Below are 20519 nucleotides of genomic sequence, written 5' to 3' on the forward strand. Positions count from 1 at the left end.
GAAGTGTTGATTGAATATAAGCCCACTTAGGCTAGATTGTCAAATATGTGCATACATTTTAGCGAGAGTATGCGTATGATTTATAAGCACAATTTATGTTGACTTATTTGAATTTTTTATGTCGAAAAATGAAAATACAATACAATCTCATTCGTAGAGCGCACAGCTACCTGCGAGGAGAAAAAAATCACCCAAACAAACAGTATCAACAGGGCTAACAGATACCTATAAAGGGATTAAAAAGTAAGGTTTTTAAGGTCTTTCTAAAAGTAGTTTCGAACGGGCCGCTTCTCAGATCAAGAGGAAGTACGTTCCATAGCTTAGTTGCCAAGAAGGTGAACGACCTGCGTCTTCTTCTGGCCCTGTGGATAAAGGGATCTGAAAAAGTTTGATAGTGACATGTAAAAATATGTGCACAGCAAAAATATTTCTTTAATGTTTACTATGGCGTTGTATACATGAGCACTTTAAATTTGTTTTCACAAAATGGCGGACTCCCTGTGAACAGGGCTGAGTGTGGCCGAAACACATTATGGCGGCATTTTAATAAATGCATTTTGTAAAGACATTGATGTTGCTGGTTTCTGGTTTTGTATCATGGTAACCAGACTTTGTGGTGTTAACGAGTTGCCAATCCCACTATGCAAGCAACATCCAGTGCTTCAGTGTTTTGATATGTATGTATGTATTATTTATAGTAATCAACGATTCAGCTACTCCAAAGTCCTCCCTTTATGGTAGGAATTATGCGATACCACAGGCATCGGATATAGTGTTTTATTAGATTCTCACCGAGGGTGCATATACACCAGGGACAGTCAAAAACAACAAGGCGGCATACTTTGTTACACATAATTGTAGATTGTCAACCACCATTTTAAGGCAATTCATTTTTCATTGTACCTATACATAAACAGGGGTTTCACTTGCAATATATGTATATCGATATATCTATTTCTATATTTACATATATATAAATATATCAATTCCCTTATTGACCCCTAAACTCACACCTCTAAACCCCAAAAGTACCTAACCACCCAATACCCTAACCTGCCCGTAAACCCCCTTACCACCCAATACCCTTGCCCACTCCTAAACCCTAAAACACCCTTACCACCTAATACTCTTACCCACCTCTTAACCCTAAAAATACTTTTACCATCCAATGCTCTTACCCACCCCTAAATCCTAAACACGCCCTTACCACCCAATACTCTGACCCACCCCTAAACCCTAAAAATGCCTTTACCGAATCCCATATATATATATATATATATATATATATATATATAACACACTTACCTGATAAATAATCACCATTTCGTTGAAAAGGCATGGGTGGTAAAGGCATATGCTTGGTGAAGACACTGTGTAGTAAAGGATGCGTAGTAAAGGCATAGCATCCACCCAATACCCTAACCTACCCTTAAACCCTCTGACCACCCAATATCCTTGCCCACTCCTAAACCCTAAAACACCCTTACCACCTAATACCCCTACCCACCCCATAAACCTAAAAATACCCTAACAACCCAATACCCTTACCCACCACTAAACCCTAAAAATACCATTACACTCCAATACCCTTACCCACCCTAAAACCCTATAAACACCTTTACCACCATGAATACTCTTATCCACCCCTTAACCCTAGAAATACCCTCACAACCCATACCCTTACTCACCACCAAACCCTAAAAACACCTTTACCACCCAATACTCTTACCCACCACTAAACCCTAAAACACCCTTACCCACCAATATTCTTACCCACTCCTAAATCTTAAAAGCACCCTTATACCCCATACCCATACCCACCCAAACCCCTAAAATCACCCTTACCACTCTATGCCCTAAATGCTAAAAACTCCTTTACCACCCAACTCTTACCCACCCCTAAACCCTAAAAATGCCCTTACCCTACTCCCTAATATATATATCATATATAATATATATATATATATATTGATCGATAGATAGATATAGATATATATATATATAAGCAAAACATACTTACCTGATATATACTTACCATTTTGTTGAAGCCATGTGTGGTAAAGTCATATGCGTGGTAAAGGCCTGTGTGGTAAAGGCATTGCGTAGTAAAGGATGCATGGAAAAAGCATGCATGGTAAAGGCATTGCGTAGTAAAGGATGTGTGGTAAAGGCACAGCTTGGTAAATGCCACGCTGTAAAGGTTGTTTCCCCTGGGAAGGCACAAATGAGTATGCACAGTCCGCCGCAGTCCTGACCGGCCAGTTTGTGGCATACCTGCGTCCGTGAGAAGCCTGCAGGCCAGGTGGAAGCACAACCCTAAGCCTTTGACAGCGACTGCAGTGAGACTAGCAGCCCATTCACCGAGTGGTCGTCCCTGCCACTCTCTGCTGAGAAGCTGTCCTTAAGCAGCAGCGGTGACATACAGAGTCATTGCACTGCCTCTGCATGGTGGGATGGTCCTGTTTTAAGGGACCGGCTTTACTAATGGCACTCATATCAAATTGTTTGGTGCTTCAAAATGGGCCAAGATGAAAGCATAGAAGTTAGGCAGTAAAATCCTAAATCTCAAAACGATTCATATTCCTAATAACTTACTAGGTGCTTCAAAATGTAAAGTTCTCCACTGCCCATGCTGCTAGGTCTGCACTATATTAATATGTTAAATGAATATATAAATGATTAATTTGTTAATTACCAGGTGCTAGAGGCAAGAAGGGTGGACAATGTGGAGCCAGGCAATGCAGGTGCCCCACTTCCTCTTCCTTCCCCGTGAACGACTTATTGTTTTTTCTTAAAATAATGTATTTGATAATTTAGGATTTCGCGAGGAGGAATAAGGGAAATGGAAGAATAGGTGTAAGAGGAGAGAGGATGGGAGCCTTCCAGGCATGAAACACTCATCGTTTAGCTTTACAATAATAAACTCTTAATTTATTAATTATAGGATATTAGAACAAAAGGGAGACAGACGAGTGTGTTACCCGTTGTATGAAACACCCAGTTTTTATTTTTTCAATTGGCTCGTTTGTTAATTTGTTGTGAATGGGAACGGTGAAGTGGTGGTGGGGGACAGAGGGTATTGGTGAGAAAGGGAAGCCAACACATACAATTCTTAAGGGATGCCTTTAGAGAAGGATGGTTGTACCTCTAGGTTTCTGGTCCACCGGGGCAGCAGGGGCCCCACCATCTACCCCCCCAGTAAAAGATGTCTGTCATACTTTGAGGTTTCCACTGTGTGGTTGGGGATCGTTTGTTGAAAGTGCTTCTGCTGTGCGGAAAATTCATTGTTTTGGGTATGAGTTGTTCAAAGGCGAATCCTTTTGCGGGTTAATTGTCACAAACGCCCTGCATGCTTGCAGAACTAAAATGCCATCTTTTCACTTCCTGTGCAAACACCCTGCATCAGCGCATTTGTTAGAAAGAGTGCAGTCAAACCCCCACTTCATGCTTGTCCTATTGCACGCTACAATAGGACCTGGTCTGTTCTGAGGCGGAGGATCGGGCTGCAGGGAGACTGGGAAGCCGAGGCCTTTACAGTCTTGACCTGCCAGAGGTAAGGGCAACCCCTTCCAATAGCTACAATGCTGCTGACACATGACCGCGGGAATCAGATGGTGCCTTCCAGAAGGCGCCCCCTGTGGAGGAAAAAGCCTGAAGGAAAAAACCTCCTAGTTGACCGCAAGTATTCAGGCAATAGTAGAAACCCAAGGAGCGGGATATAAATGGCTGAAGAAATAGGAAATCCCCAAACTAATCAGAAGCGAGTAAACACACCAACAGGGAGCAAGAAGTGTTGCAACGCAAGGAGGAACAGATCAGCTAGCGTTTGTACAGTAAAGACAGGAAATACCTCACTGTAAGAGAGCTTAGTCATATTGGATTGGAAATCACCTCATAACAACTAATGGCAAAGTGGCCATCTTGGAAAGGGCAGGATGTATTCCAGAAATCCTCAATAGAGGATTCCAGGAAAGAGAAGGTAAAGCAGTACGAAGATGTGGAAGGTGTCTTCCTCCAAGGCCCCCCTAAGGAGAAGAGCGAGAGCGTGAAAAAAGGTACTGGCGGGTTGGCCATTATGAGCTAAGTCTAACAGCTGCATGCGACGACCCAGCGGCAAAAACCTGGGCCGTAATACTATTGTAAAGCCACGTGTCCTGCTCACCCGAGATCAACTTAGGAGACACCATTAGGTAGGATGCTGGTGCAACATGGTCTGCTTTCGGAGGGGTAGGGATCCAGGCACCACTGATTTATGCTTTAAGGAATCTTTATGATTGCACCCCTCCTATAAAATGTTCAGTTAAGACATCCACACAACGGCCTCTTTGTCTGTGCACATGTACTATGTCTCTAGGTAACAGGAGACAGGAAACACAACCAAGTTCAGATAAGGCATTGCCGCTGTCAGAGCTTTGTGGGAGAAACATGTATTCCCACACAATGCATATTACAGAATAGGACGTTCAAGCATCTTGGGATCCTTCTCAGAAGATTGACAAGAGTATTAAAAAGCAAACATAAAATCCGTCTGCAGTCTCATAGCACTTAAATAATCCTTAACCTATAGTTTGAAACTCTTAAATACAGTAGTTTGCCAATAAAAACTCACAAAGGCTTCAGGCAGCAGCACCCAGGCTTTTTTGTCAATCTTACACATGTTGTTTGAAGCAGGATCTTGGACAAGCAGTAACCTTTCATTTTCTCTTCGAAGGTTTTGTGGCTGCTTCTCCAAGCAGAGTCTTGGAGTTTGGAGCCGGCACCATTACATCGAACGAGTGGAGTACTCCCACCTCCCCCGAGGGGAGCAACGACGCGGGCAGTGAAACCTTGGATAAACCAGTGGACAATGACGCAGAAGGTGTGTGGAGCCCTGACATTGAGCAAAGTTTTCAGGAAGCATTGGCCATCTACCCACCTTGTGGGCGACGGAAAATCATCCTGTCAGATGAAGGCAAAATGTATGGTAAGGAAAAATAATGTTTTTCTGATTGGATAAAATTGCTCTGACAGAACAGTTTGATTCCGGCTGATTTCTTTCGACTTGCTGATGGATAAAATGTACAGCGCAGTGAAACATTAGAAGCAAAGGTTCACTCAACACTTCCTGTAGATCATTCCCGTAGTAAGTGTACATTTTGTGGATACTCTGAATATCGACCCAAGAATATAGATGGGCCACAATCTTGAGGACGCAATATTGAAAGAAAGAATATAGACTGGTAAGGTACTTTAGGTTTTCTGTATCTAACTCCACCTAAATGTACATAATTCAAGTTCATGTTAGAAATAGTAAAGCTATAGTTCCTTTTGTGCACTTAACGTTTGATATTTTGTCCCTCAAAATTCTGATCTCGATATTCTTGTACCATGATATTCCGAGGGTCGATATTCTGGATCCATGCTAGATTATCAGCATCGTTACTAAGTGATACATTTCTATTAAGACTTGTTTTATGTAAATTTCTCTTGAGGATATTCTAATAATTTGGGGTGGAATCAGCTTTTCTGGACCTTTGTCGGTCACTCCTGATCATTGGAATTGCTTCAGCACACTTACCAGGCTTACCGAAATCCTGCGCTTATGGAGGCCTTGACACTTGCTCCTTCCTTGTCTTTGTGCGTGCAAGTTGGCTCACCTTGACCATCCTTTTCCTAAGGATCTCACATTAAAGAAGTAGAACCACTCGTGGTTGGTTTCTTGCTATTTCATCCCTTGCACAGATGAGCCCTCGAGTGGCACTAATGGTAGCTGTACCAGGTAGGGTATGGGCAAAGGATGACGTGCTGTTTTATACGTCAAGTGATAGAAGGAACAATCTGTTGTTTAAATATTCTGTCTACTCTCATTCCTCCCTCAGACCAAATTCATTTGAGTCCTCTTATCTAAAGGCATCAGACCATATGGTTCTCCTTCACAGATATAACATTTATCTATTTTTTATTTACTTATTTGTTTTGCACAGCACTGACTCAAATACCTCTCCTTTTTAGAAGGTGACGTGGTTCACAGTATGATGGGTATGTCTTTATGAATATGCAAGTTTTTATTTTTTCCTGAAGGATCCCTGAGGTTAGGTTTCTGCAAGCACCACAGTTGCATGCCCATCACCTAGATCCATCTTCCTCCTTGCATCTAGCAGGTGAATATTGTCTGTTTGTGTATGTATGTATGCATATAGAAATAGTTATGTAGCACACATCTAGTGGGGAAGTTGATCAGGCTTGCCTTGCTGTTTCTCAGGGCCTGTAGCTATCCAGGAGCATTGTTTGTCCGTGTCCTAAATGTGATACAGAGAACCATGTTGTTCCTTAGTATTCCATGCAGATCCTTGAGGGAAGGTGAGATGTATCTGATTTCTTTAAGCTGGGGCAGATTCTGTCTGCTTGGGTCTGCAGACTCTACAAAGGCAATCACTTTTCTAGGTGCCAGGGCCGGACTAGCCTATAAGGCAATCAGGCAGTGCATGATTGGCTGCTCTCACTGATCAGTGTGTGGGCCTGTTTTTGAGCAATTTGTCAGCCTATATTATGGCCAGGTGGGTCAGTGTTTACTGTTGAATTCCCTGATATTACCACAAACATTGCCTACAGCAAACACACATGCATGCAGTTTCCCTTACCTTTAAAAAATACACATACACCATTGGCCCGATTCACAAAGCTGCTTACATGTAGTAAAGGTATAAGTGCAGAGTATCTGCTCTCGTGGTGGAATCTCTGCATGGCACACTGCAGAGAGTGTTGTGTAGAGACTCCGCACTGGTAACTTTATACATTTAAGTACCTTAGTGAATTGGGCCACAAGTCTTTACAAGTTCAAAACTGACCTGATGTGCAAATGTGCTCTACAGTTTTACCTATTTGGTTCACTGACGGGGCCACTTTTATTTTATCATCTCCGAGATTTCATTACTAAAGGATAGGTTTCCATCAAAACATATTCTTAGACTTAGTGGCATAGCTCCAAAGCCCGGGAAACGCTTTGGTCTCTAAAACGTACAGCACCGTCTCTGAAAGGTCTTCTGAAGGGTATCCAACTCTGAGGATTTCCTGTGCCGGTTGACTACAACCACAGTTTTCCATGTCCTTATGCTAACAGCACAACCTTTTTTTTTTCTTCCCAAAATCCATCCCAGAGCTCAAAACTAAAGTCTGCAACTGCCTCACAGACATACGTCACTGGATGAGTATCTAGTCCCTTATGCTAAATTTCTCCCAAAATTTCTCCCTGATAAATCAGAACTGCTAATGCAGAAGAGTCGGCCCCCTTTCTTACCCTCCTGCTATTGACCTTTTTAGAGTCCTTCAGGAATAAAAGAGTTAAGTTTAGTTTCAATTCACAATTACAGTGCAACTCAGTTGGTCACACAGTGAAGCTCAGAGTCAATAAGTAGGATTCAGTATGGATTTATTACAAATTCAAGGCCAGAGTAATATAAACCAGTCTCAAAAACATAGCATAGCAGTACAAGATTATTAAAAGAAAGCCAAAAGGGTGTACATAGTTTATCCTTAATAGTAAGTGACAGATGAGGATTTCAGTATCAAACATACAAAGTCTAAGGAAAACAATCTGGTCGTGAGATTGAAAGTTTCGGTCCTCTTGCCTATAATGCATGAGGGATTCTAATTTCTCCACCTAACCTACACTAAAGAATGCTAAATTAAACCACGATTAGATCCATTAATATAGAAAGGTGTGTCAGCATAGGAGAACTCTCCTATGCTAGTTCTCTAAAGCAAGAATATTGCATAGTGTTAGATCTGGGGGTCTCTAGTTGGCAGAGGTATACACCTTAGACCAAATAGGGACCCTTGCTTCTAGTCAGGGTACAAGGACACACACGGTAGATAACCCCTGCTCACCCTCTAGGTAGCTTGGCTCGAGCAGACAGGCTTATCCCCAAGGCAATGTGCACGTAGACACCACAATGCTCCCCCCTCCGTACACCACAAACTTAGACCACACAGGTGAGTTATATCAAAAATAATATATCTTTATCTAGTTTCCGCAGTTGAAATCAAGCATCACAGGTTTACACTATATTCGCTTTCTTGGTTGGTCGGGATCTTAAGACGATAGTCTCTAGTTTCTTGCGTGAGTCGATACTCACTGAGAATGAATCAGTTCGTAGGCTCTTGTTGTTTAGGCAGCTACGTTGCTCCGTCGGCGTCACTGCGCTCGTTGTACAAAGCGCTCCTCTGGCTGTTCGGTGCAAGGTTTCCACAACTCCTTCGACGAGCCCTCAGTGACGATGTCGACGTCACCAGAGTCAGCCACTCACAGCGCGGCTTCGTAGAGCAGGGAAGTACGACTCTTGGTCTGCTTCAGGCCTCCGGGTCGCGGCAAGGCACGTGGCGATGAGCACGTCGGTCTTCCTGATGCAGCAACCGGTGTCAGGCCCGGATCAGCGCGGTACTCTCCAACAAGGCAGAGAGCAGCCAGCCCACTTCACCGGCAGATGCTGAGAAGCTTGGTAGAACAGTCCACGGTCCCTGCAGCACACAGCAGCGCAGGGGGGACGCAGCAGAGTCTTGGGTTCGGGGCAACCTTTCTATCCCTGGGTTGCGAAACAGGAGGCCAGCTCTTCTCAGGCCCTTGGAGATTCGGTTTAAGACACAGCACACAGCAAAGTCTTGTTTGGTCAAGTGGGTAGAGTCAGCACACAGTAAGACCCCTTCTCCTCCTCAGCTTCAGTTGTACAGCAGAACAGGTCAGCCCTTAGAGCACACAGCAAGGCAATCTTCCTTCAGTTCTTCAGCGGTCCGTCTTTCAGCAGAGGTTCCTCTTGATGGTAGAATCTAAAAATCTGTTGTCAGGGGTCTTGTACTTATACCCCTAAAAGTCTTTGAAGTCTTTGTGCAAGTGGGTCCTGAGCCCGGTCTGATCCAGTTCTGGGTGTTGCTGGAGCACTTTGTTTTCCTGGCTTCTACATTCTTTTCAGAGTGAGGGGCAGAGTCGTCAGCCGCCCAGCAGGAGGTGGAGCCAGCAGTGTGGCAGGCAGGCACAGCCCTATTCACTCCCAGGTGCTATCTCCTCCCTCCACTCTCCTTGCAAATGTCGCCATTCAGCAGAGGGCTGACTCAGCCAACCTCCTGGGGGATCCCCAGCCCCTGTCACTCTCAAGCCAGACAGTCAATCCACAAGCACGCCCAGGCACACAGAAGGGTCAGACAAGAGAACAGCTACTCTCTAAAAAGTACTGTTCTCCAACTCAGGATTTAAAAATAACCTCTCCTAAAAGATGTGTTATTAAATGCTGAGCTCAGGGATATCAAACACTCATGTCTTATCTTGTTCCTATGAGAAGATAGGCGGATAGCCATTGGCACCAGCCTCCCCCATGTTAGCCTATGGAGCAAGATAACCTTGCAGCAGTGAACACACAAAATGGCCGTTGTTCACTACCAGAACATGTTACCTGCACTAGTACATGCTCTACCTTTTACATACACTGCACCCTGCCCAGGGGGGTACCTTGGGCCTTCCATAGGGATGACTGACGTGTATAAAAAGGGAAGGGTTAGGCCCGGTCAGTGTGGACACTGACCAGGAGGACATGGCAGTCCTGGGACTGCAGGCAGGCCTGCGGTGGCAGGCCTGATACACCATTTTAGGGCTACACAGGTGGGTGGCGCAATCAGCGCTGCAGACCCACTAGTAGCATCTGTCATCACCAGCCCTGGCACACACAGTGCACTTTACTAGGGACTTCCTGGTGATACAGATATGCCAATCAGGTATATCCAATCAATATGATATTTTACACAGGGAGCACTTATACTCTGGCACTGATTAGCAGTGGCAGAGTGTCCAAAGCATCTAAACCAGCAAAAACGAAATCCATCACAGCATCAAAAATCCAGGTAGCAGAGGCAAAAGATAGGGGAAAAACCCACGCCAAGGATGTCAGGTCCAACACATAGCATGAATCCACACAATGAGAACAGTGAATAGAGGTCTATACCTCTCCTAGTCTGGAAAGAATCTGCACAAAGCCGAAGAGTATTCCCTAGTTATACCCACAAACGGACCCTTCTGGAAGCAATATCAAAGTTCCAATTAGTGACCACCTTTAAAGGATGCTCTTTGGCAGGCACACTCTTAATTCTTCTTCTTTGATCCACTAATTCAAAGAGACCCTGGATTCCATCTCCTCATTCTACACAGACAGTAGTTATCCCTTCTGCTTGTTAATTTTTATCACCCTCGACTCCTTTCACACTTCACCCCCTTGTTCACACAATGTGCCTCTCTCCATTCATTAGATCATGCACCAGGCCCCTGCAGAGAAAAGAAAAACACTGCACCCAAAGAAAATATTCACATCAAAGGTTAAACATTGCAAAACCCAAATGCTTAAGGACTGCTTAAGGTCAAGTTAGCAAAACTAAGATTTCAATACATGTGAATACAGATGCATAGATAGTCATGTTCTAAGTGTAAAATGGAATTCTAACAGATACATTTTCCCTTATACAGTAAGTTCAAAGTACGTTTAAAGGAGTGCATGAATACATGAAGTTTAAATACTGTTATTAAAACACACACGTTATTATGTTTGAGAACAGCAATTTGTTGTTACTGTAAAAGTAGCATCAGTGCACACACTTATATAAATGCTAGGGTTACATGGTAAATGCACTTTCTATATGACTTTAAGTGCACTTCAGTTCATTAGTCACATTAGATCACGCAAATATAGAAAGCTCTCAATAAACATATATGTGGCCTAATCAAAAGCAATGAGGGTGGAGCCAAAATTACGCTTCGCCAGAACCCACACATCTCCTGATTCTTCTTGTTCTGTTTTTCATTGACTCCTATCGCTACACCATCGTCCAGAAACCATGATGGTTATTTCCACCCAAATATAACTCTGGAAACCTACATCACTTCCACACCCACCGCTGCCAGATACCACACACATAATATCCACAACATTTGTCCACTTTCCATTTCATATGAATAAAAGTGTACTCTGCTTGCTCGTTCTGAAAAAACTTAATTACTGCAGAAATGTACTAGTTGGCCTTCTTCAATACGCATTACTTCCATTGGACAAGTCACCTTTTTCTATAAGGACACCTTACTTATCACACTTTTACATCCTGCTATCATTATCAAATCACTTAGTTAGCAGTAAAAAGAGTAACTGGCAACTTAGAGACAACTCATTTATTTGTTCAAATCATGATTGATCTTTCCCTAGCAACCCATTTGAAATACTAATAGGAAATGAGCCTCCTTTTTTAAAATAATTCTTTTTATTGGTTTCAGCAGAATGTTTTACCCAGCTTGATAGCATACAGCAAAAAATTCTCTCCTCTCCTCTTATCCTTCAGCATAAATGTCAAATGGTACATAGCACAGGGAACATTTCAAGCGCCTTTAAACAAAGTTCGGAAGACCATTTCAAAAGTGTGGCCATGACGGGTCCAAGATTTTTGTTTGTTTCCCTGGGCAGCCACAATGCCTGCATGCCAGCTCTTCAGCTTCAGTGCAATGGTCCATCTAACAAAGCCACTGAGGGTGCATTGGCAGCTCTGCAACTCTTTGCAATTATCATACCCCTGGCCACTAATAGTAGTGAGCCTCAGGATCACCCCTCCTCCATTATTTATTATCCCCAGCAGTGCCATCATAGGGTCTCTTAAAAGGTGGTCTGTCAGTTACCTGGGTAAGACTCTGGTGCATCTTAGACCAGTAGTCGACAATTACCGGATAGTCCCGACCCACATGAAGAAAGGAGCTCGTCTCATACCCTGAGCAGAGGCAATATGAGGGGTGGGTCCGTACCATCTACCACAACCTCTTGGGCATTTAGTATACCCTCTGAAAAAATGTTAATTGTAAAATTCATAACCACACTGATATAGCCATGTGCAGGCTGCTATTTGGCATCCACCCATTCTGCCTTTTCTACACTTCCCACATCTTGTTCTCATTTGGTGCATAGTTTTAGGAGAAGAGCATGAGTCTTGATTATGATTTATTTGTAATTTGTAATATCCAGTCCTGCCATGTGGGGCCATTGTGAATTTGGGTTCTAGAGGGTGGAATTCCTCTGTCACAGAGAGCTGATTTTTGTGTACCTCGAGTAATCTTAAATATTGGTAAAACTGAGATCTGTGCTGTGACTACTCGCCCAACACCTAACCACACAGATGACTTAAAGTGGCTCCCCACCCCGCAGATCCCCAGTTTGGTTATACCACCATGTCCTAAGATTGCAATCCTTCCAGACCCACCACATGCCTCAGCCACCTACCTTGCTACAGTGACGTCTCATTTGTAGCGGTCCCATCCCACTGTATTCACCTTAGGGCACAGTGCCAGCATATAATCGGGATCCTTGTCATTGGAGTTAATGACCGGGGCATAAAGGACTATATTAGAGGTTCAAGTAAATCTTTTTTTCTATGAGCTGCAGCTCCAGGCGGGTACTAGGGTGAGCCTCAATAAAACAACTGTTAAAAGGGAGCATCTGTGCGGCCCAGTATTAAAGAGTGATATCAACCCACAGTAGCTCCCAGTCATAGGATGGCTGCATCTATTTGAGTAAGGGTATCTGTGACTGCCCGCCTCAGCCCACAGATACTCCTGTATCGTGGTCCACAGGCTCTGATGGGACTGAGGCAGAATATCATAGGCCTAACTTTGAAAGATGTATAGAAGTTGTGGGAGCAAAATCATATTAAATAAAGCACCCCGCTCTATTATAGTGACTGGTGATGGATGCCAGGAGTCCAGCTCTTGTTTAATATATTGGAGGAGGGGAGTGATGTTGAGATCCATCTTGTTTTCTCATCTCAATTTATGTGCATGCTCAGCTATTTAAAATACTCACTTGCCTAAGGGGTTCTGGCATGAATGCCTGAGATCAGCACATATGTCGGTTTATTTCAATTAACTCGAAAACCAGAGACATCTCTGTATAGTCTAGGCATGTCTATGCGTCTGTCTAATGTGCTCCATGGTGACTAGTGAACTGTGGATCCCATTTAAATTCACTATGCAAAACGTCCTAAGACTATGTCAAAGACGAGTGGTGCCATGTGCCCCGCTCAGTTGGAAAGGGGAGGCGAGATCCAGATTTGCTCTTACTCGGGCCCATTGCGTGGCATATACAGAAAGAGGGTCAAGAATAATTATTTGTATGAGCTGAAACATGAAGGGCCAATGTGCTAGACCAAAGGCTTCTTAAAGTCTACTAAAACTATCGCCTTCCAGAGTATAGGCCTGGGCATTGGCCACTCGCAGAGGCCAAAGGCAGTGACTCTTCCCTAACATCAAGCCATTTTCAACTTTTTGGATTCCAGTGCAAATTACTTTAACCAATTTAGAAGGCAAACTTTTTGCCAGTATTTTGGTCTCAATATTAAGCAGTAAAATAGATCTGCATTAGGCTATTAGGATAGTGATTGTGACCCCCCTTAAGTTCTATAGCAACAAACCCCTATGCAAGGCATTCTCATACAATGTCTGAAGATGAGGGGAATGATCGAGGCGTACTTCTTAAAAAATTTCAGAGGAATACCAGTAGAGCCTGGTACCTTGCCCCTTAACATCGCTCCGATTGGCTCTAATATTTCCTCAATTACCAGAGGGAGATTCAGCATTGTCTCATCGTCTTCCGACATGCAGACATTGGTAGACCATCAATGATGGGATTGGCCAGCTCAGCAGCAGGGGGGCAAAATCTGTGATATACCTGTTAATATTAGAAATGTGTTCACTATCTCGAGAAGGTGGGGTGGGGGGTCAAACCCCCTTGCAGTATCTCAGTATCGGTGATCAGTCTCGTCTCCATATCCCTGTTTGCGAGCCAGTACAAACGCTTGCCACATTCATCTCCAGTGAGTACTGGCACAGATGAACTTGGCCATATCTATTAACTGTTGCCTAAGACTTTGCTCAATGATTTCAAGCTGGCGGAGTATCTCCGAATCATATATTGCCACTACTTTCAATACTAGATTAAAGTGTTTCTTCAAGGGAAACTAATTGTTGATCGTTATTTATTAACCTATTTAATATTCAACACATATTTAAGTTTTATATATATAGATATATATTTAAACATTACGTTAAATGAGTATGTATATATATATATATATGCAAAAAAGAAGCAGAGAACTCTGGGTAGTTCTCAAGTTTAGGTGGAAAGCAGCTCCTGTATAGAGTACCCTCAACACCAGCGACACTCTAGAAGAGCACACCTCAAATGTCTGCTTTTCTATCAAAGTCTTTAAGCATAGGATTAGCACAGTGCCATCCACGCCGAGATAGAAAGGGACAAAGTATTTTGCCATTTCTACAGCAAAGTTTTTAAGCATAGGTCTAGCACAGTGCTGTCCATGCCGAGCTGTAAAATGACAAAAGCCTTTTACCACTCCAGGCACAGTATTACAGCTTTGAATTGGTAAAATACCATCCAAGCCAACATGAAATGAATAATACCAACCCCTAACATGTGGTTCGCTCTCATTAGAGCTCTTCAGAGGTATAGCTTTGTTCAGACACAAGGGAGCACCCAGTATAAATCAAAACAATGCCATAGAGTGACGCATTAATTATGTAAAAAAGAAGCAGAGAACTCTGGGTGGTTCTCAAGATTAGGTGGGAAGCAGCTCCTGTATAGAGCACCCTCAACACCAGCGGCACTCTAGATCTGCTCACCTCAAATGTCTGCTTTTCTATCAAGGTCTTTAAGCACAGGATTAGCACAGTGCCATCCACGCCGAGATAGAAAGAGACAAAGTCTTTTGCCATTTCTACAGCAAAGTCTTTAAGCATAGGACTAGCACAGTGCTGTCCATGCCGAGCTGTAGAATGACAAAAGCCTTTTACCACTCCAGGAACAGTATATATATGGCAAAGCTCCGTGATTCACCAGCAATCTTTCATTCATTATCTCATATGAGGTGCTAGATAAGCTGACCTATGCATTTCGCCTGTAGTATTCGACAGGGCCACAAACGTATTCAGTGCAGAATCTTTTAACCCACACCAGTCCATTTCATTTTGCAACTGGACTGCTAACCTCATACACATATCCTTTTCAATGTGGCAAATAACAGTTAGAATTTTTCAAACAGAAGTTGCACCTCCTCCTGACAAGTCTCCTAATCATGGCCCTCTTAAGTGGCTCTGAAGTGCGTCCACATGCAGCAGGTGAGCTGCTGGCATGCCCAAGGCATGCCAAAGGCAAGCCCATCTGCGTCTGTTCCACATCGGACAGCGGCAAGCGCTAGGACCCCTGGTCGTCTGCCCCCAACAAACCTATTACAGAGCCACACTTCATGCCTTAGGCAACATGGGTATGTTCAGCGCCTGCTCACCTGTGAATCTAAGTTCTAAGTCCACTTATTTCTGTTGTAGTAATTGCAAATCCTCCCTGTCCACTGCTCTTGCGAGCAATCAATCTGGAGCTTGCGGCCTGGCTACTGCTGGTTCGCAGCATACAGGGTCTGAAGCAAAGGCTAAGCTCAAATGTCTCCTTCTAAACACTAGGTCCTTTATTAAACATTACAACGAATTTGCCAACCTGATGGAATCCTTAAATCCGGACATCTCCTTCTTGACCGAGAACTGGGCTGATAACGGCTCTGACTCTGAATTTAAAGCTGGTATCCCAGGCGGATTCTCAGTTGTTAGACTGGACAGATTACACAAAAGGAGCGGTGGAATTGCTATTGTACATTGCATGTTAAGGTACATTTTTACCTAGATTGTACTAGTGACAAATACTCAGAGCTCTTAATTGACACTTTTCTGAGCTTTGATCTAGGTCAACAGGTCAAAACACCCATGCACGAGGCTAACCATATTCTTGATGATATTTCCTTAAATAATATCGCGCTTTCGGTGGAAAGCATTGTGCGGCTGGCATGGATAGCCCCATAAGGCTAATGTACCTGTTTGGACCTTCGGACAGCTCCTTCCCTTCCAAAGCACTTGCTAATGTAAACTATAGCGCATGTAAAAACATTGATATCATGGCTCTGGGCAACCTACTATGCAGCTCGAAACCTTTACTGGATAATATTATCGAACTCGCTGCAGTTGGATACGGAACGTGGGTAAAATCTGCTGCTACTCAGGTAGCACCACTCAAAACTAAAATAAATCATCGGTCCGTCCTCTCTGCTTCCTGGTACGCACAAAAGCTCAGGGACTTCAAAAAGAAGTGTAGAAGTCAAGGACAGACCAAGAGAAAATCCTACAGCTCTGATGAAAAACTAAAGTACAAAAATATGCTAAAAAATATAAATCGCTGATTCAGACAACTAAAGCGACTTTTTTCACTGAAAACATCAGAGCTGCTGAAAACTCCTCTAAAGAACTGTTCAAAACAGTAAAATCTCTCTCATCCTGGGGCAACAGCAGGACACCAGCGCCTAGTCAAAGGTTCAGTACAGAACTAGCTAAATATTTTGTTTCTAAAATTAATGATATCCACAAGGAATTTACGACAGCCCCCAACTGTCCACATCCTGTTACAAGAGTTGTAGAAGAGGATGAGAACCAGAGACCTGATGTGGGCACTTTCTCTTCTATGGTGAGATCCTTTTACCCTCTCTCTCAGGAGAAAGTTTCCAACCTGATTATCTCCAATAAGTCGGGAGCCCCTGGAGACCCATGTCCTCTACAGGTGCTATATCCAGTCTCAGCTGCCGTTTCCACCTATTTCACGCCGTTTCTCAACATGGCACTTGAGTCAGGCATTTTTCCTGAGGTCCATACTTACCAGCACAAGCAAAGGAAGTGCCACACGACCTCGAATCAGGTGTGACGACCCAGGTAAGGGTGAGGGGCCGATGTGTGCACAGTGGCAAGTGTTATCCAGGGCACTGAAAGCCATCAGAATAGTGAAAATTTCCTGCTGAAGGGAGCGTGAAATACACAGCTGCCCTGAAGCAGTCCAGGAAGATATTAAGCATAAGTATAACAACCATGGAAACAATGCCGTGAATTTCTTAGAGAGTGGCGCGATGGATTGAGAGAACAACTTGATTATGTTTGTGTTAGGTGTCTGTAGGTAGGGCTGCTGCTTGCTGTAATAATCCTAAACTTGAAGTCCTTTGCATACCTGGTTGGAAAATGTGTTATCGCCCTGGCCTCTCATTGCCCTATTGTCTGCCACCCTTCCCCAAAGCAAGATGCAGCATTCCCTACAGACATCCTGCTGGCAAGGAAGATGCAGGGCCTTAATTGTAAACAGACCCTGTAAATAGGAGGTGGAGCTGCAGTTCAAGTCCTGATAGTAAAATATGGAATGAGAACAGGGTTATGACTTCTGTCACCTTCACTGAAATATCAACTGCTTATTAGCTGGCTGCATGTTCTTCTTCCTAAGAAGAGACAAAATAACACCCCAGCATGTGACGTTGGTCAGACTCGCTCACAAGCCCATGAAGCAGAACCTGAGCAGTTGAGGTTGTTTCTCATCACAAGGGTTTTGACTTACCCAGCTAGAAGCCTTGAAGCTCCAGCTCACCTCTAGTCAGTCAGCCCCAGGCAAGGTAGCTTTAATCAATTGTTATATTCCATATAGGTACCATAATATAGGCCTCTGTAAACGTGTTACCCTTCACCTATATTCTCTCCCTACATTACACTTGTCAAGGTTTACAGGGGCTGGACTGACCTTTTACCTAGATATTACACTGCATTCAAAACACAGGTTTTCCCTAGTTCGAAATCTCATACATTATGCATAAGGATTCTTGGAAGCACAGCAGGACTACCATCTCCTGTATAAAATCTATGTATAAAGTTCATGCCCAACGTCATTCTTAGGCCGACACAGTAATACAGCAAGGTAGGACCCCTGGCGAGACCTATGGGTATATATACATCACATCTTGCTAAGATAGACAGAGGAAACGGAGACTTCCCGGCCGACACACTGACCAGAGACGATGAGGTTCCTGCACGCAGATGCTCCAGCTCGCAGTGGTCTAAACATCCCTCGAGGGGTGTCCAACTCGGGACCAGGAAAGGATCCCATAGTCTCCCACTTCAGGTAATGGGGATGACTAAATCCTAAAGGGATTCTTGGCTTAACACCTACACCCAATGCTAGGTACACTTAGGTACTCATAGGTACATCTAGTTAGGGAAGGCATCGTAGGAGCACGCATCTTTTATCATGTGTTTTATATACTACAATGTATTCATAATTTTAGTAAGATGGTATAACTATACCATCCATTTACGTTTATAGTACTGTTAATCATTTATATCTTATACTGTCTACCGATTGTTGCAGCACATCAATTCAACACCAGAATAACAACTGTTCAATAAATGCTTATTGAAAACGGCCAGCTTGTTTTATCCTGTGTATCTCTCTGAGACAAACTAAGTGAGCAGGAGTGACTGAGTGAAAGGTAGTATATTGTTTCCATGGTCCTGAGGGATCAGGGTTGTCATGTTCGATGGTTGCCAAGAACTATTCTCTCCTTGGTAAGAGGAGATTCTAGTGCACTGTGAGCCAGTTGGTACAAATGGGGACAACATACCCGGTGGGGGTGATCAGAGGCCTTCTGACACCAATCCTACAGTGTATGTTGTCTAAACACGCAGATTCTGTATATTTTCTATAGGAACTACATGACACAATGTCAAGGAACCATGCTGTCTGCCACGTCCACCCTTGAGATGGTGCATAAAATGCCCTCCCTGAAGAAAACGGAGATGCTGCTAATCACCACAGGGTGGCAGCAGAGGGAATCTGGGAGTCCTAGCCAACCTTCTCTTATGGTAAGCACAGTCCTACCCACATGCTCTGCCAATGGGATACAGTAGAGCTCACGTGATTGTCCTAAAATACACACTGTTTTTGATGTCTCTATCCTTCAATCAGCTAGAATTCACAATCCACAATTCACCGAAGAACTCCAGGTTTCACTCATATTTGCAAAATTGCATATGTTTTATAACTGCCATGAAGAGACAAAAACTGTGATCATGGCCTCATTCATTGATATGTGTAATTCTTTTTGCTTCTCAAACCAGAGATATTTTTTTATTAAAGCAATATCTAGTTATATAAATCTGCAGGCTCACTTAAGCGCACAACTATGTGAAAGTAAAGTAAAACATGCAGGTGGGCGGGGGGGGCGGATAGTTGTTTATTTATAAAATTAATACAATAAAAAAAAGGGGAGGAGTCATGCAGTGCGTGAGCTGCCCTACCCAAGCGTCAAAATGGCTCTAGGAACAAAAAATCTCCCCAGGGGCCTGATGTATAATTTACTTATTTGGGGAGGGTGGTATGGTGTCCTGGGGACTCCATCCCCTGGGTCTCATTGCATTATTTATGGTCTTGGGGACCCTGTCTCCCATGACTTGAAGCTAGACTGTGTCCTGGGGACCCATCCCCTGGGACACTGTGCGTTGTTCCCTGCCTGTGTGAACGTGGCCATGGAACATTTCATTACCCTCGCCCGGCTGGAGCAGAAACCAAAGCTGCTTCGATCAGGGAGAGCAAACCAGTGAAACCTGATCCCACCAACACCAAAAATGAGTGCTGGCTGGGGCGCTGGTGAGGCCACAGGGGTAGGGAGCCTCTCCTCGCCCCCCCAGTCCATAATGTTTGGCAATGTTATGAGTGCTCCCAATGGGACCGGGGCACTCATCCACGAAAAGAAACATGACTGGCTCCTGCTGGCATTCAGGATCGGTGCTGGCTCTAGAGACGGCAGTGCTGAGTGACCACGGTCCTTCTCCCACAGCCTGCAACATTTTGGTAAAGTGTGGGTGCCATGGATGGGACCATGACACCCACAAAAAATGTAGGCAGCTCCTGCCAACACACCAAAAAGGCTGCTGGTTGTGGAGCCATGGGCCACAGGCCGTGGGAGACTTTGGCTTCCGACCGCAGCCCCCAATATTATCAAAAGGTGTGGAACTGGAGCACCCAGAAAAGAAACAAAAGAAACGCGCAGCACAGTGCTGCACAGAAAAACTGCAGCGGTTTAAATATTCACTTCTGTAGGGAGGAGCGCCCCATATTGCCCTCTGATGGCTTTGTTGTAGCATTTTTTGTTTGTGTTGTGCCACTGTGCGTCACATCTCTTGAAGATGTAACTGATGAAAGAGGGGAATGTATGACAAACTAACGAAACTCTGAACATCTGCTTGCAGACACATCATTCCTCTAGAGGGGTAGACAGTGTTGCAGGGATTCTGCTCATGCACAGAACTATGCGCAGGAAACCAGGACCTCAGTGAATTGTGGTGTACCAAAAACTCACCTCAGAACCCAGAACCCCTATCCGACCAGCATCAGTGTCCCATTCGTTATCCGTATCATCACGGAGGTCCCAATGTATAGACAACCCAGAACAAGCGACTTAGAATACTCTCAGGAATGGTGGGAATCAGAAATACCTGTTCCTAATTATTCTCATATCAGTCCACAACAAGAGTAATCAGAGACATGGTAAAGTTTAAAAGGTTTATTTTATAAACTACGTGTCCTAAGATGCAGTACTTTGGCTAACAT

The 20519-nt window shown here is 43.9% G+C and overlaps 1 protein-coding gene across 3 annotated transcripts in view; it reads left to right on the top strand.

The window, feature by feature from the left end:
* LOC146854898 (transcriptional enhancer factor TEF-3-like) overlaps positions 1-20519 on the top strand; it is a 779218-nt gene that overhangs the window by 162822 nt on the left and 595877 nt on the right. For all 3 annotated transcript variants that reach the window (XM_085652320.1, XM_085652319.1, XM_085652321.1), the window contains one exon: positions 4712-4963. In XM_085652320.1, coding sequence (XP_085508446.1) covers positions 4957-4963 — 7 coding nt within the window. In that variant the 5' untranslated portion in view covers positions 4712-4956. The remainder of the gene's footprint in view (positions 1-4711; positions 4964-20519) is intronic.

The sequence above is a fragment of the Triturus cristatus genome, chromosome 4_1 (genome assembly GCF_964204655.1).
Source record: "Triturus cristatus chromosome 4_1, aTriCri1.1, whole genome shotgun sequence".
Classification (NCBI taxonomy): domain Eukaryota; kingdom Metazoa; phylum Chordata; class Amphibia; order Caudata; family Salamandridae; genus Triturus; species Triturus cristatus.